Here is a 17908-nt window from a genome sequence, read left to right as displayed (position 1 = left end):
TTAGACAGGACATCAAAGAAATAAAAGCAGAAACAGATTGGTGGCTGGATGGCCTTCACTTAAAAGGGAGAATTAAAGGTGATAAATGCACTAAGGAGACGTATATGTGTGAATATTTTCAGATATTCAAAGTGGGAAGAAAGTAAATTTTGTAAACTTATGCATTGGGCCGTGATGAGGATAATGGGCTGGTGTTAAAAGGAATGAAGGTAGAGGTGAAGAGTTGGAAATACCTTCCTGTCTTGCAGAGGGGGGAAAAAACAGTCCTTGTGCATTAGTGTAATTTCCAGTTTTGTTGTGATTTTGTTTTCACAGAGCTCTCTGAGGACTCAGGAAAGAGTCTTTTACCATCGGAAGGTACGGAGCACAGCGGTGAACCCAAGCCCGCTCCAGCTGATCAGAGCTCTGCCAGGGAGGACTCCGGTTTCCTCTGCTGGAAGAAGGGATGCAACCAGATGTTCAAAAGCTCAGCAGCCCTGCAGACGCATTTCAATGAAGTTCATGCCAAGCGGCCCCAGCTGCCAGTGTCTGATCGCCATGTCTACAAGTACCGCTGTAACCAGTGCAGCTTGGCATTCAAAACCATCGAGAAGCTGCAGCTCCATTCCCAATACCACGTGATCCGAGCAGCCACCATGTGCTGCCTCTGCCAGCGCAGCTTCCGAACCTTTCAGGCCTTGAAGAAGCACCTGGAAACCAGCCATCTGGAGCTGAGTGAGGCCGACATTCAGCAGCTGTACGGTGGCCTTTTGGTCAATGGAGACCTCCTTGCTATGGGTGATCCTTCACTTGCAGAAGACCACACTATTATAGTTGAGGAAGATAAGGAGGAAGAGAGCGACTTGGAAGATAAGCAGAGCCCGACAGGGAGTGATTCGGGGTCGGTACAAGAGGATTCTGGCTCTGAACCAAAAAGGGCCTTACCCTTCAGGAAGGGCCCTAACTTCACTATGGAGAAATTCCTAGATCCATCTCGCCCTTACAAATGCACAGTCTGCAAGGAGTCTTTCACGCAAAAGAACATTCTCCTGGTTCATTACAATTCAGTTTCTCATCTGCATAAACTGAAACGAGCCCTCCAAGAGTCTGCTACTGGGCAACCTGAACCTACCAGTAGCCCCGACAACAAACCCTTTAAGTGTAACACATGCAACGTTGCCTACAGCCAGAGCTCTACCTTGGAGATCCATATGAGGTCTGTCCTACATCAAACAAAGGCTCGCGCAGCCAAGCTAGAGGCAGCGGGGGGCAGCAGCAGTAGTAATGGAGCTGGCAATAGCAGCAACAGCAGTCTCTCCTTGGGTTCATCTACACCAAGCCCAGTGAGCACTAGCAACAGTAATGCTTTTACAACCACCAACACAAGCAATTCGGGCACCGCTCCCATTCCCAGCCTGCTCAGTCAGGTGCCCAGTGACACCGTGGGAATTCCTCCCATAGGTAACCCTGTTAGCACTAATATCTCCTCCCCTTCTGAGCCCAAAGAGGTAAACCGGAAGAAGCTGGCAGACATGATTGCATCCAGGCAGCAGCAGCAGCAGCAGCAGCAGCAGCAGCAGCAGCAGCAGCAACAGCAAGCTCAGACCTTAGCGCAGGCACAGGCCCAAGTCCAGGCCCACCTGCAGCAGGAACTGCAGCAACAAGCTGCTCTCCTGCAGTCTCAGCTCTTCAATCCAGCGCTTTTGCCACACTTTCCAATGACCACTGAGACCCTTCTGCAGCTTCAACAACAGCAGCATCTTTTGTTTCCTTTCTACATTCCCAGCGCTGAGTTCCAGCTCAACCCAGAAGTTAGTTTGCCTGTCACCAGTGGTGCACTGACACTGACCGGTACGGGTCCAACTTTGCTGGAGGACCTGAAGGCCCAGGTTCAGCTCCCTCAACAGAGCCATCCACAGCTCCTTCAGCAGCAGCAAGGTCAGCTATCCTTGTCACAACCTCACTCTGTCCTTATACAGCAGAGTCAGCACTCAGAGAAGAAGAATAAACCCATAGTGAAGGAGAAGGAAAAAGAAACCCCACGGGAAAGTGCAGAGAGGGGAGACGCTAATGCAGCATCTAAGGAGTCTCTGCCTGATAACTTAAAGCCCAAAGACAAGAAGGACTTTGTACCAGGCAGCAGTTCAGAGCCCTCCTTACTGCCCCCACGTATTGCGTCTGATGCAAGGGGGAATGCCACAAAAGCCTTGCTGGAAAACTTTGGCTTTGAGCTTGTCATTCAGTATAATGAGAACAAGCAGAAAGTGCAGAAGAAAAATGGCAAGACAGAGCAAGGTGAGAACTTGGAAAAGCTGGAGTGTGATACATGTGGAAAATTCTTTTCAAACATCCTCATCCTGAAGAGCCACCAAGAGCATGTTCACCAACATTACTTTCCTTTTAAGCAGTTGGAGAAATTTGCCAAACAGTACCGAGAACACTATGACAAAATGTACCCACTACGGCCTCAGACCCCAGAGCCACCGCCACCGCCTCCACCACCCCCACCTCCACTGCCTCCAGCACCTCCTCAGCCAGCTTCTACTCCTACCATTCCTACTTCTGCCCCACCAATTACCTCTCCTACAATTGCACCAGCCCAGCCATCTGTGCCACTCACCCAGCTCTCTATGCCAATGGAGCTCCCCATCTTTTCACCACTGATGATGCAAACCATGCCACTACAAACATTACCTGCTCAGCTGCCACCCCAGCTTGGTCCTGTAGACCCTCTGCCTACCGACTTGGCCCAATTATACCAGCATCAGCTCAACCCAAGCCTTCTCCAGCAGCAGCAGAACAAGAGGCCACGGACACGAATCACCGATGACCAACTCAGAGTCCTTCGGCAGTATTTTGATATTAACAATTCCCCAAGTGAGGAACAGATCAAAGAGATGGCAGACAAGTCTGGATTGCCCCAGAAGGTGATCAAGCACTGGTTCAGAAATACTCTTTTCAAAGAACGCCAGCGCAACAAGGATTCCCCGTACAACTTCAGTAATCCCCCCATTACCAGCCTGGAAGAACTGAAGATAGACTCACGGCCTCCTTCTCCAGAACCTCAAAAGCAGGAGTACTGGGGAAGCAAACGGTCCTCCCGGACACGCTTTACTGACTACCAGCTCAGAGTCCTGCAAGACTTCTTTGATGCCAATGCTTATCCAAAGGATGATGAATTTGAGCAGCTGTCTAACTTGCTGAACCTCCCAACACGCGTCATAGTGGTGTGGTTTCAGAATGCCCGTCAGAAAGCTAGGAAAAACTATGAGAATCAGGGAGAAGGCAAAGATGGGGAACGGCGGGAGCTTACAAATGACAGATACATTAGAACAAGCAACTTGAATTACCAGTGCAAAAAGTGCAGCCTAGTCTTTCAGCGCATTTTCGATCTCATTAAACACCAGAAAAAGCTTTGTTACAAAGATGAGGATGAGGATGGACAGGATGATAGCCAGAATGAAGACTCTATGGATGCAATGGAGCTTTTGACTCCAGCCAGTTCCTCCTGCAGCACACCAATGCCCTCACAAGCTTACAGCACGCCTACATCTTCAGCTAATGCAACCTCCTCAGCTTTTCTGCAGCTCACAGCAGAGGCAGATGATTCCTCCACCTATAGTTCTAAAGTAGAAGCTACAGATGAGAAACCAAAGCAGTCTGAACCTCCAAGTACACAGCAAAACCAAACTCAAGAGAAGCAAGTACAACCAAAGCAAGAGTCTCAGCAGCAACAGGACCAAGGAGAACAGAAGACAAGTTCAGCACACCAAAAGATTTCACAGTTATCCTCCCCCTCTTCACTGCAGCAGCCACCTCCACCTCCTCAGCCCCCTCAGTGTTCCTTGTCACAGTCAAGCCCAAGTCCATCTCAGTTGTCACATCTCTCCCTCAAACCCATTCACACATCCACCCCTCAACAGCTGGCAAACCTACCTCCGCAGCTAATCCCATACCAGTGCGACCAGTGTAAGCTGGCATTTCCTTCCTTTGAGCACTGGCAGGAGCATCAGCAGCTTCATTTTCTGAGTGCACAAAACCAGTTTATCCATCCTCCATTCCTGGACAGAACGCTGGATATGCCTTTCATGCTTTTTGATCCCAGTAATCCACTACTTGCGAGCCAGCTGCTGTCTGGAACGTTACCACAGATTTCAGCAACTTCAGCTACTTCACCATCAACACCAACATCCACAATGAACACACTGAAGAGAAAGCTGGAGGAGAAGGCCAGTGCGAGCCCCGGAGAAAATGACAGTGGGACTGGAGGAGAAGAACCACAAAGGGATAAGCGTCTAAGAACAACGATTACCCCAGAGCAGCTGGAAATTCTTTATCAGAAATACTTGCTCGACTCCAACCCAACACGGAAAATGTTGGATCACATTGCACATGAAGTGGGCTTGAAGAAACGTGTGGTGCAAGTTTGGTTTCAGAACACGCGTGCGCGGGAAAGGAAGGGGCAGTTCAGAGCTGTGGGGCCTGCCCAAGCCCACAGACGGTGTCCGTTCTGCCGAGCTCTCTTTAAAGCTAAGACGGCTCTTGAAGCTCACATCCGATCTCGCCACTGGCACGAGGCCAAGAGAGCTGGGTACAACTTGACGTTGTCTGCTATGCTCTTAGATTGCGACGGGGGACTCCAGATGAAGGGAGACATCTTCGATGGAACGAGTTTTTCCCACGTGCCACCAACTAGCAGTGATGGTCAGAGCGTTCCTCTCTCCCCCGTGAACAAGAGCATGGAACTGTCACCTCGAACTCTGCTGAGCCCGTCCTCCATCAAGGTGGAAGGGATAGAGGACTTTGAGAGTCCCTCCATGTCCTCGGTCAACCTGAGCTTTGACCAAACAAAACTGGACAATGACGACTGCTCTTCTGTCAACACTGCTATCACAGACACTACAACAGGAGACGAAGGGAACGCAGACAATGACAGCGCAACAGGGATCGCAACTGAAACCAAATCGACATCAGGACCCAGCGAAGGTCTGACAAAAGCTGCCATGATAGCAATGTCTGAATATGAAGATCGGCTGTCTTCTGGCCTGGTCAGCCCAGCTCCCAGCTTTTACAGCAAAGAGTATGATAATGAAGGTACTGTGGACTATAGTGAAACATCCAGCCTTGCGGATCCCTGCTCACCCAGCCCTGGTGCAAGTGGTTCGGCCAGCAAATCTGGGGAGAGCGGGGATCGGCCCGGGCAGAAACGCTTTCGCACTCAGATGACTAATCTCCAGCTAAAAGTTCTTAAGTCGTGCTTTAATGACTACAGGACACCTACCATGCTGGAGTGTGAGGTCCTGGGCAATGACATTGGACTGCCAAAGAGAGTTGTTCAGGTCTGGTTCCAGAATGCTAGGGCAAAGGAGAAGAAGTCCAAACTCAGCATGGCCAAGCATTTTGGTATAAACCAAACAAGTTACGAGGGACCCAAAACAGAGTGCACTTTGTGTGGCATCAAGTACAGCGCTCGACTGTCTGTACGTGACCATATCTTCTCTCAACAGCATATCTCCAAAGTTAAAGAAACCATTGGAAGCCAGTTGGATAAGGAAAAGGAGTATTTTGACCCAGCTACTGTACGTCAGTTGATGGCTCAGCAGGAGCTGGACCGGATCAAAAAAGCCAATGAGGTTCTTGGTCTGGCAGCTCAACAGCAGGGCATGTTCGATAACACCCCTCTGCAAGCTCTTAACCTTCCTGCTGCATATCCAGCACTACAGGGCATCCCTCCAGTCTTGCTCCCAGGCCTCAACAGCCCATCCTTACCAGGCTTCACTCCATCCAACACAGGTGGGTATGGATATTGTCACACTGCTCAGAGATGCAGATGAACTTGATGCATCTTTAGCACAGTCGGATGTTCCTTTCAGAATGACTAATAATAGGGTGCGTGGCCCCTTAGTCAGGCATGTTTACATGACAGCAAATAAGCAAAGGGTATTTCATCTTTAATTCCTGAATTCCGTTTTGTTAGCAAAATCTGAAGTAGAGCAAAATCCAGACATGCTGCATATCTGTTTCATTAGCAAAGACTAAAAATTCTGATGCGCCTTCAAGGAAATTGAAAATAGCTGATTTACCAAATAGAACGTGAAAAGGACAAAAGTGCTGAATGCATTGTTCATTACATCTTTCCTTTTGATATTAAATTCAGTTTATGTAATGCTATCCCAAGCTTTTAGTAATTCTGAACTGTTTATTGGGAAAATGTTATGTACCTGGCAGTAGTGGCAACAGAATCTGGAGTGTCTTGATGTTATGTCCTCGTAGTGATCTCCAGGACAAATCCCAGTGGGGTGGTGGCTTGTTTTCTGAGCTATGAGCTGAGCACGGCCTGCAAATACTCTCTCAGCCAAACACGGTGTAGTCATATGATAAATCTGCTTTGTATTTTAATAAGATTTCTCTTAACAGGAGTGCATAGCAATGAAATGTGGCCTAATTGTTCAGATGGCCTAATTCCAGTTGTTGGACTTTGTTTCTTCGTTTTTTTCAGGATGCAGTTTTCCCTGTACCTGGTGGAGGGGTGAAAAGTATGTGATACGTAGCAAATATCGGAAGTGGGAAGTAATGTTCAGTACAGTAGACTTTGAAAACTTGATCCAGGGGCTGCCTTCTACCCCTGCTGCATCGGTGTCATCCCAAGGATGTGCCCGCATCTGAACTGCAACTCGTGACAGAGTGGTTGATGTTCTCTAGCAGACCTGCTTTCCCATGGCAGACTTCTCTGCGTACTTCTGATGATCCCTATTCAAGTTGTCTTTCACCAGGTCTGCTCAGTTTGCAGAGATGTCCAAGGAAGTGATTCCCGTGTCTTGTCTCAGCAACAGGCTGATCTGTCTCAGGCTGGAAGGGCTGTTACACCACATATACCAGCATGTACCTTAGTTTTCTGTACTGTAGTGGTACAGATCAAATGCCATTAGACAGCATCCAGAAACAATAACTTTCTCTTACTGTACTAACAATGAGGCTAATGATGGGTTATAGTTCATGCTGTGAAGTCTGAATACGATCTAAGCATCTTCCTGGCTTCTTAATCAGAAACTGGAGTGATATCGGTCTCCAAGAAGACTTTCTGATGCTTTTTGTCAGCAGGCCATCTCTTAAGTTCCTCTTTCAACAGATTGAGGAACCGAATGCTGATGCTGCTGAGTAAAACAATGGTGTCACTTTAATGAAATAGTCTTCTTTGTCATCCAGGAGGTAAATCTTTGGATAAGCAAATCAAAGCCTTGGACTAAAGGATAATAGCTGATATGACTAGTTATGCTGCAGAGCTGCTCACTGTAAGTAACATCACCAGAGCCTGCAGTTACTGTGTTGTTACACTGACATTGGGTGTAATATCCTAAAGAGAGCACCAGTGACCCATGGTGTAAAATAGGCATCCTTCTCTCCCCTTGGAAGTGGTTGTGTTCACTTTTACCTCCACCGCAGTTTATCTCCAAAATATCTTCTGTAGGCAAATGGAAAATGTCCAGTCACTGCATTTGTCAGGTTCTGGCTTTTCCAAAGATGATCCACTCTCCTGGAGCCATGATCCTTCCCTCTACTTCAGCAGTAGAGGGCATTACATTGTAGAATGGTTCCTGATGTTCATGTCAGAAACAGACGAGATCAGAGTGAATTTAGCTGGAAGGGCTTTGTTAGGAGCTAGGTTCTCCACAGGCTTTTTGCACAGTTAAAGAACTCCCTCCATCCCCATGAAGAGATAAAATAGTTCTTCACTGTGGGTGTAGGACTGTCCACTGTAATTGAGCCGTGTTGAAAAGAGTTTCCGTGAGCTATTCTGTCTGGGGCTGCTGCCCATTACTGCTCCTCGGTCCTAGTCCTAGGTGTGTGCCTGAAGGGATCGTGGTGTGCCAGGATATTTCTGTGCTGTTGTTCTTACAGAGGGTTTTGGTTCAGTGGCCAGAAATAGGCCAAGACAATCTCTTGGGCAAATTATATTATCAGGCTATCTCACATAATCTCTGCACTGTTTACTTAGTACCCCAAATTTGTAACAAGATCTAAAATTACTTTTTTGCGCTTCAATATGTGTTGTTGCCTTTATTTTTCTCCAAAGACCAGGATGTGTCCTGGGGAGATGGGGCTACATACTATGAATGTTAAAAGCAATCAGTGACTGCCTAGACAGGACTGAGCTATTTAGAAAGTCAAACAGACTATTTGTGGCCTTTAGATAAAGCTCCAAAGGTCAGGCCATCTCCGCTCAAAGCCTGTCGCAGCAGATAAGGCTGTGCATCCAGGAATGTTACGAATTAGCCGCTGCTCCTGTGCTCGAGGCTCGCGGGGCTGTTCAGTTAGGGAACATCCGTTTCAATGGCACCTCTCCATAATGCACCCTTATCTGAAATCTGTGAGGCTGCTGCGTGGAGGCCCACTTATACCTTTACAAATCATTGTTGTCTCAATACAGCATCAAGATCAGTGCAAGTTTCAGGAGGGCTTTTCTTCAGTCACACTGAATTCTCTGGGTCTGCCTCTTCCTGCAGCCCTGCTGCTGGCTTCCTTCCCCAGGCTGTCCTCTGCACAGAGACATAAGTTTGTCCCCTCCTGTTTGCACAGGAGGCCAGCTCTGCACACAGGTTTCCAAAACCTGTGGCTGAATGCCGCAGTATGGATGACACCACGGACAAATGAACTGTTTGCAGGAGGGTGTCATGCGGCTGGGTTTGGAGACCACAGTGTCCCCGTTAGCTGCCAACCCGTGATGCTACGAGGAGGTCATTCCTTTGCCATGTTACGAGAAGCGCAGTGTTACAGGGCACGGTGATGTGAGGGGCTCCTGCAGTGCGGCTGTGCAGGCAGCAGTGTGGGGCTCAGCGCCCAGAAGGCAGAGGAGCACACGTGGTATTGCAGTCGCTGTGCAGATCGTGCGCCGCCCCAGCTTTGCCACCCGCAGAAACGGGACCTGTGTGTGACGGGGTTGTGGGTGCCTGTGCTTGGTTCTCAGGATGAGTGATGTTGGTTGAAGACCTCGTCGGGATAAACGGGGCAGCTGCAGCTCAGACAAACCATTGGCTGCAGCTCCAGCTGTGTGCAGGTCCCTTTTGTGCTGCACACAGGGTGAAGCAGCCTGGCAGCAGCTGGGTTTGCTGCCCACACCAGCCATGTGCCCAGGTGCCCCGCTGCTGCACTTTTCCCGGCAGCACTCAAAACTGTGCCCAGAAGGGGAACCTTCTCCTCTCCTGCCCTCTTTCACTGAATGGCACAACCTAAAGCGGGTGTTGCTGTGCAGCCATCGCTGTTTCCCAGTGCTGCAGCTCTAAGGACCAAAAGTGTGATAATGATTTGCAGCAGTGGTGGGATCCTGCAGGCAGTTCCCGGCTGTGGAGTCATTGGCCGTACGGGGCTGTGCCTGTGAGAAAATTGAAGTTTTGTTTTATTTCTGTTTTCTCCTAATGATATTGAGGGATTTCCTTTCTGGGAGTGCATTCACCAACTGCAGTGGGTGTGAGTAATGCACCAGTCCTTCAGAGGTGGACGGCTCCTATGGTCCCAACTGCCATCAGCTGTGAGAGCACAAATCAATCCCGGGAGCTGTCTGATGCTGCTGGGAGGACCAGCAGACCTCACATTCCAGCAATCAAGTCCATTTCCTTGAGGAAGCTTTACAGTGCTTGTAACTGCCCTCAAAACACAATGTTCTTGCCCTGGGGAGATGGACAGATCCCCAACAAATTTTGAAACAGAAGTCGTGTGCACAGAGCCTCTTACAGAAAGATGGGGTTTAGTTAGGAGTTCGTGGTTCATGAACACCACCCAACTAGGACAAAATGCCTTAGATGTAGCCTGTTCAGCCAACTTTGGTCACCATGAGCAGCGCTCTCTAGTCTATGGAGATTGTAACAAGATTGGCAATACCAGTGTTAGGGGCCATGTGGCACAGCATTTCCCTTCTGTTTGCACGCGTGGCCAGAGGAACACCCATTTAGGGCAGGTGTGAGAAAAGGACCTGTCCATGACATCTGCTGTTAATCCTTGTGGAGTTTCAGAGGGATCAGTACCAAAATAACTGTTTTTCAGATATTTTTGAGGAATTGGAAACTGTAGTCTCACTTACAGTAAATGGTCCAGTTCTGTTTCCTTCTGCTGTCTGTGGCTTTTTCTGCCAGACCAGCTAATGCTGGCCTGAGTGAACAGGGAAGTGTTCAAGTAAGAGAAAATCTAGAGATACAGGGTTTCCTTTGAAGCCGTCCTTACCTTGTGATGTTTATCTGCTGCTATCAGCCTGTGTGTCTGTTCTTTCATGGTAATGATGCACCTTCTTCTGTGTCTGCATTTTGCTGGTGCTGACAGCACTTAGAGTTGCTTTTGCTGGAAGCTGAAAGGAAAAGTGTGGAGGAGAACAAGAACGTGGTTCAGTTTCCTAAGAAGTCCATCCTCACTGGATCCTCTCTAATCAAGACCTTCCTGTGTCTGCATCGTTTAGAAAAAAAAAAAAAAAAAGAAAATAAAACCCCTAAGCTAAAGTCAAGCAGCTTCTAATTTGCTTTGGAAAATGATCCTTACAAAGTTGTTTAATTCATTCTGTGGCACCCATAGTTGCAAGCTACATTCCACAAAAGGAGCAAAGTTTTCATCTGAAGAGAATGAACCCAGGGAACTGGAACAGCTCCATTGTATAGGAGACAACAGCTCAGAAAGTTTGGCTGAAGTTACACAAGAAGGCCAGGTGCATTGTGTGTGCTGAGTTCTTTCTGCAGGGCTTGTGCCTCTGCTCGGAAGTAGGGAATAAGGAGATTTTCTTCCCTTTGTTTACAGAACCACAGAACAGTTTGGGTTGGAAGGGACTTCTGGCGGTCATCTGGTCCAGACGCTGTGCTCAGGCAGGGCCACCTAGAACAGGCTGTGAATGACTGACCCATGTTTGCAAAGGTGGCATTCTCTGTATGGCTGCTCCTGTTGTGACACGATGGGCTACCCTCCACCTGGCCACAGGAAGGGAAAGTTGAGCACTCAGGGAGCAGCGAGAGGCATCCTGGGGACATCCCAGCTGCATCCGCAGTCCACTCCCAGTGCCTTGCCCTGGCTGCCCAGGGCTCAGCACCAGCTCTCATCCCACAGCCCTTCTCCAAAGCTCTTTGCACCCTTGAGCTGCCCCATGCTTCTCTTCAGCCCTCCTATGCGTCTGCATTGTTCCCTCACCAGATGTGCTCAGCTGCCCCAGACTGAACCCACTGGGATGTGCCTCTGCCTTCTGTCCCTTCGGGAAAGCAGGATTGTGGATGTGGGGTGAGCTGCAGGTCAGGAGGGGTGCAGGTCAGGAGGGGTGCGTAGTCAGCTCCTGAAGGATGAATCTGAGCATGGGCACTCCACTCTGATGGGTGGTGGCAGATGTCTGTCCATCCGTGTATCCTTCCATTCCCTCCCGAGAGGCGGTCTGGGGGTCAGAGTGCTGAGTGTGACTGCCCTTCCTGGGACAAGGGCTCCTTAACACCATTTCCAGTTGCAGAGCACTCCATTTTGTCCAGCAGCAGAGTGAGAAGCACCACGGAGTGCAACAGAGGAGTGGGCAGCCTACATTTTAAGTACTTTCTTACTCCAGCGCTAGTGACCCTTTGCTGGGCCCAATGCCGGGCAGCTGTCGGGTGTCCATGGCAGTGCATAACATGGTGGCAGGTGCGAGGCCATGAGCATGTGGGGCACTGGGGACACACGGCATTACGAGCTCACTGCAGGGCCCAGCTAGCACTGCCCCACATGGGGAAGGGGCTGTGCCTGCGGCCCAGGACCACCGGCTTGCTGCTTGCTGCCCGCCTGTGCTGATTGGCTCCTCACCTCTCTCTCCTCCCTCTTGCAGCTTTAACTTCTCCCAAACCCAACCTGATGGGCCTGCCCAGCACAAGCGTCCCTTCGCCCGGCCTTCCCACCTCTGGATTACCAAATAAGCAGCCCCCGGCAGCGCTCACCTCGCCCACCCCGGCACAGGGCACGGCCATGGCCCCGCAGCAGCCTCCGGCGACAACACCGCAGCCGCAGCCGCAGCAGCAGCCCCCGCCACCACGCAAGGAGAAGGAGGGCGAGAAGGCGAAAGAGAAGGAGAAGGTGCCCAAGGGGAAGGGGGACCCCCTGCCAGGGCCCAAGAAGGAGAAGGGGGAGGCACCGGCGGGTGCCCTTGCAGCCCCACTGCCTGCCATGGAGTACGCGGTGGAACCGGCGCAGCTCCAGGCACTGCAGGCCGCCCTGAGCTCCGACCCTGCCACGCTGCTGACCAGCCAGTTCCTGCCCTACTTCGTCCCTGGGTTCTCCCCCTACTACGCCCCGCAGATCCCTGGTGCCCTGCAGAGCGGGTACCTGCAGCCCATGTACGGGATGGAGGGGCTCTTTCCCTACAGCCCCGCGCTGTCGCAGGCACTGCTGGGGCTGTCCCCCGGCTCCCTGCTGCAGCAGTACCAGCAATACCAGCAGAGTCTGCAGGAGGCATTGCAGCAGCAGCAGCGGCAGGCGCAGCAGCAGCAGCAGCAGCAGCAGCAGCAGCAGCAGCAGCAGCAGCAGAAAGCGCAGCAGCCCAAAGGAAGCCAAACCCCCGTCCCCGCGGGGGCCGCCACCCCGGACAAAGACCCTGCCAAAGAACCCCCCAAGCAAGAAGAGCAGAAGAACGCACCCCGCGAGGTGTCCCCCCTCCTGCCCAACCCCCCCGAGGAGCCCGAAGCAGAAGGCAAGGGTGCGGACTCCCTCTGCGACCCCTTCATCGTCCCAAAGGTGCAGTACAAACTGGTCTGCCGCAAGTGCCAGGCGGGCTTCGGCGACCAGGAGGCGGCCAGCGACCACCTGAAGTCCCTCTGCTTCTTCGGCCAGTCTGTGGCGAACCTGCAGGAGATGGTGCTTCACGTGCCCACCGGCAGCGGCCAGGGCAGCGGCTCGTACCAGTGCGTGGCGTGCGAGAGCACGGTGTGTGGGGACGAAGCCCTCAGTCAGCATCTCGAGTCAGCCCCGCACAAACACCGAACAATCACAAGAGCAGCAAGAAACGCCAAAGAGCACCCCAGTCTATTACCTCACTCTGCCTGCCCCCCCGACCCCAGCACCGCATCTACCTCGCAGTCGGCCGCTCACTCAAACGACAGCCCCCCGCCCCCCCGGCCCCCCCCGGCTTCCCCCCACGCCTCCAGAAAGCCCTGGCCCCCGGCCGCCCCCCGCGCCCCGCCGGGGAAGCCGCCGCCGCCGCCCTTCCCTCCTCTCTCCTCATCTTCAACGGTTACCTCAAGTTCATGCAGCACCTCAGGGGTTCAGCCCTCGATGCCAACAGACGACTATTCGGAGGAGTCTGACACGGATCTTAGCCAAAAGTCAGATGGACCGGTGAGCCCGGCGGAGGGGCCCCGGGAGCCCGGCTGCCCTAAGGACAGTGGTCTAGCTAGTGTAGGAATGGACACCTTCAGATTGTAAGCTTTGAAGATGAACAATGAAAATGAATTTAAATAAAAAAAAGTTAATAACAAACCAATTTCAAAAATAGACTAACTGCAATTCCAAAGCTTCTAACCAAAAAAAGAAAAAAGAAAAAAAGAAAAAGTGTGGGTTGTTTTCCCATATAACGATGCCGGTGGGTTTTACATTTCTTTTTTCCTTTCCTTTTAATAAAATAAAACTGAAAAAAAAAAAAAAAAAAAAAAAAAAAAAAAAAAAAAGACAAACCTGTTACATTTGTCCTTTCGAAGGTACTGTTGGTCTGGGAGATGAGAGCCCGCGCTGCCTCCGTCGTGTCCTCGGAGCGGAAGCCCCTTGTACATTGCCCCTTCTGAGTACGCCCCACGTCAATAGCACAGCAGAGGCCGGCATGCACTGTATGGGAAAGCAGCCCACCTTGTTACAGTTTTAAATTTCTTGCTATCTTAGCATTCAGATACCAATGGCTTGCTAAAAGAAAAAAGAAATGTAATGTCTTTTTATTCTCAGGTCAATCGCTCACACTTTGTTCTGTTTTCAGAATCATTGTTTTTATATATATATATATATATATAATTTCTTTTTGTTTGTTTGGGGGTTTTTTGTTTTGTTTTGTTTTTGTTCCAGAAAAGGATTTTTTTTCTTTCTTTCTTCTTTTTCTTTCTTTTTTTTTTTCTTTTCTTTTTTTTTTTTTGTTAATTTAAAATGGGCAGAAAGTATTCAAGAGAAAAACAATGTGAACTGCTTTAGCTTTTCGGGGATTCTAAGGGTAGCTTTTCTGCTGAAGCCAATTTCAAGGGGAAAAGTTAAGCACTCCCACTTTTCAGAAAAAAAACCACAAAGAGTGTTGAGGACTCGGAGCTTAAAAAATAAGTTTTAAAACAACTGACTTTCTGTATTTATGATAGATATGACCATTTTTGGTGTTGAGTAGATTGTTGCATTGGAAATGAACTGAAGCAGTATGGTAGATTTAAAAGAAAAAACCCTTTTGTGTACATTTAGCTTTTGTATGGTCCAGCTGACGGCTTCTCATTTGATGTTGTCTTGTTCATTCCTAGCCAGATAGATTGCAATCCATTGACTCGCCCAAGCTTTTCTCCCTTTGTACCTTTATCCCCACTTCCCCCATCCTGTAATCTTCCACTTATGGTTGCTACCTTCATTTCTTAGAGGGTGGTTGCATAATTATTTTATAAAAACTAAAGAAAGAAGTTCAAAGGGTTTTGGGGGTCAGTAGGATCCCTTGCAGAATATTTTTTGTTGGGGGTTTGAAACTTTTTAAGGCGAATACATACGATTTACCTATGTCTGTTACCCTTGTGCACTTATCTCTTTCTTATTTTCCATTCTTGTTGGGTTTTTGTTGTTGTTTTTTTTTCCTCTTCTTTTCCTCATTTGTAAATGCTTCAAAGACTCTGTTCCTGAACTATATGCATTTGTTTCCGTTTGTGTAATTAGGCTGCACTCTGTTCCTCCTTTAAAAAGAAAAAAAAAAAACAAAAAAAACCAAGGTTTTGTTACATTCTTTTCTCTAAAGAAGATTCATGCTTTAAATAAAATCCAAAGACATACCCTTTCACCACTGGTGCAGAATGAGCAAAAAGGATTCTTTTTACTTGAGAATTTGTTTCTGATTAAACAAACAAGTCTAAGTTTAAATAAAGAATAAAAAAAAGTACCCAGGTTGTTATCTGTGCTTCTTCTGCAAGCAGAGAGACAACTCGCAGCGCACGCCAGCAGCCCCGGCCGTGCTGTTGGCCCCGGGGCGGCAGGGGGCCGCGTGCGGGCGCTGTGCTGGGCCGCCTGCGCTCCCCACCTCCTGCGGTCCGGACTTGGAAACTTAAACTCGGTGCTGCTACCACGCAGAGCCTGGAGATAAAGAGATGCTCGCTGCTCCACTTGTGTAGCCAAACGTCAACAGGAACGATGTCCTTCCCCCCGTGTCCTCTGCCCCAACAGCGTGAGAGCCTTCTCCCTGCCATCCTCCTCCTCCTCCTGCTTCAAAGGGAACTTGGATAACTGTGAACGTGGGCTCCTCCGCCGCCCCCGGGCTGAGGCCGTGCATCGCCGCCACGAGAGCCCGGAGCGCCCGAGAGACGAACGTGGCTTTCATTTCTTAGCGGGACTCTTTTGTTTTTACGGAGTTTTGGTTTTAGTTTGACGAAAGACCAGATCCCGAACTGCTGTACATATTTCTAACTAGGCTAATGCACAGTGCAGATTCTTTTTTTAATTGTTTTTTAAGTAGACGATACTAAAGAGAGTGCATCGACGTTCCCGCCAGGATCAGCTGTAGCATAAGGTGTCAAAACGGAAGCAAGAACACGAAACGCGATCGCTGTTTTAACAAACTGTTTTCTTTCAACAGAAGTTCTTGTATTTCTCCCTGTGTTTGAGATGAACATTTTTTAAATTCTAAAGTTGTACAGTTTTGGTTTTCCATTATTTTATCTTGTTTGTAATTCTATGAAATATATATATATATATTTTTTGCCATTTAACTGTTGTATGTTACTCTGTCTGTACCATATAGAAATTTTTCGTTTGTTTTGATTCTGTGATACGAGATAACAGTTGAACACTAGGTTTATCTGTCAAGTTCTGCGAGGTCTCTTTGAAACCCTTTGGTTTTTGTTGGTTTTTTTGTTGGTTTTCGTTGTTGTTTTTTATTATATTGCTTGGTCATAGTGCAATTTCCCTTTCCTCCTTCCCCCTCCTCCTTCCCACCCACTAAAAGGTTTTATAAATTCATTTCCTTGTATTTTCTGTAAATGTTTCCAGAGACTTTCGGTGCGAGGCTGCCTCCTCCCCTCACACGGCGCGGCGGGGGATCGGACTGCGGCCCCACGCACCGCGGCCGCTGCCCACGGGACGCTTGGGCGGCCGTGTGGCGGGGCCGCGTCCTTCTGCCCCGAGCACACCCTGCATCTGCCCGGGAGCGGGGAGGGCGAGGAGCGAGGAGACGGTTTTAAACATAGCATTGAGCGGGTTTCTGTTTTATTTTTAATAAAAAGCTTTTTTTTAAGTGGTGAAGATGGCCAAAGTTTCATGCAACTGAGAATACAGTAAGGTGAAAGGCGCGCGCTGGGGCCGCCCGCGCCCACGGGGCAGGTGGGGCGGGAGCAGGCGAGGAGGCACCGGCACCGCCAGCGCACCCGGCATTCGTGGAAATATATTTTGCTTTAGAAAACAAAAAATAAACCTTTAAATAGAAGCAGAAATGGGGTCGGTTGGTCGGTTGGCTGTCGGCTGGTTGGTCAGTCGGTTACTTGGTGGATGCTTGATTGGTTGGTTGGCGGTTGGTTGGTTGGCTGGTTGGTTGGTCGGTTGGTTGGTTGGCACTGAGATACTGCCCACTGTGAAACACAAAGCTTTGAATATTTTATTTTGGTTTTATTTTGGGGGGTGAGTTTGGGTAGAATGGAAAGCGTAAATGAGGTGAAAAGGGGTATGAACAGCCTTTGCAATGTACAAAAAATAGAGCAAGTGAAACCAAAAATGATGTTCTTGATGTTTTTCTATAATGTAGTCTTGTTAGCTTTTTTTGTTACTGTAACAATGCTGATCTCGAACTGTACCAAAATTCATGGAGACGAACAGAAACAGAAACCACATGGAACTTTCAAAACTTGGAAAAAATTTGTCACAAAAGACTTTGTTGTCATAGTTGAGTTGACTGTAGATGGTAATTGAATATACTCCTTTGGAAATATTTCATCACGTATGTTTCCTGCTCATTGTGATACATTAAAAAAAAAAAAAAAAAAAAAAATGGGCAAAAGCTCTCGTCTCAATGTCCCGCTTGTGCGGTGCAGGGTCTGTGTCGGGGCAGGCGGTGTGCGCAGGGTGGGCGCGCTGGTGCAGCCCGCTGCAGTGCCGGCGTGCGGCCGCTCCCCTCCCAGCACCCAGACTGCGGGTCGGCGGCACGGCTGGGCTGCGTTAATTGCAAGTGGGAGTGATGAGCCAGACAGGGCAGTTCCTACTACGGGATGCTTTGTGTATGAAAAAGACGTTATAGGAGTGCATTCAATTTTACTAGACGGTTGTGTAAGAACTCTGGGTGCACTGCTGTAATTAACAGTTACAGGGAAAGCACGATGCCTTTATGAGTAGGGGTCATCTTGAAACCTGTAAGCTAGAAGTGAACTAGAGTCGCCAGCTGTTTCCTTCCGCTATGAAAGCAAAAGGTGGCAAAGGTAAGGCAGGTGAGTAGCTGATTCCCTGCTCATCCTTTTGCTGGCAGGGAGGAACTCATCGAACTGTGAGTGTTAAATCTGCAGTTTCCTTGCCAAAAATTGCCCCTTGCAGCAGACAACATTTGAAATTTGTTAATAAGGACCACATCCAACAGAGAGCCCTGGGGGCTACCATTCATCTCTAATTTATAACTACAGCAATGAATAACATAAGAAAAATGCAGGTGGGATGGGAACTTCGTTTCATGCAGGTGTCCTTGGATGGGCTGCGAGGGGCTTCCTTGGTCCATGGGGAAACAGAGCCCAGCACGCAGATCAGGGCTCAC

At 49.2% G+C, this 17908-nt stretch overlaps 1 protein-coding gene across 1 annotated transcript in view; it reads left to right on the top strand.

Annotated features, from left to right (window-relative positions):
• The window catches only part of ZFHX3 (zinc finger homeobox 3), a gene marked incomplete at both ends in the record, with an annotated part of 94180 nt that extends 80797 nt beyond the window's left edge, over positions 1-13383 (top strand). The window contains 2 exons of the mRNA XM_079541249.1: positions 316-5772; positions 11795-13383. Of these exons, the coding sequence (XP_079397375.1) occupies positions 316-5772; positions 11795-13383 (7046 nt within the window). The remainder of the gene's footprint in view (positions 1-315; positions 5773-11794) is intronic.
• Positions 13384-17908: the final 4525 nt, after the last annotated feature.

The sequence above is a fragment of the Tetrao urogallus genome (genome assembly GCF_951394365.1).
Source record: "Tetrao urogallus genome assembly, chromosome: 12".
NCBI classification, from domain to species: domain Eukaryota; kingdom Metazoa; phylum Chordata; class Aves; order Galliformes; family Phasianidae; genus Tetrao; species Tetrao urogallus.
Note: the sequence above shows the minus strand (reverse complement) of the source record. Positions and strands in the feature narration are given on the sequence as shown.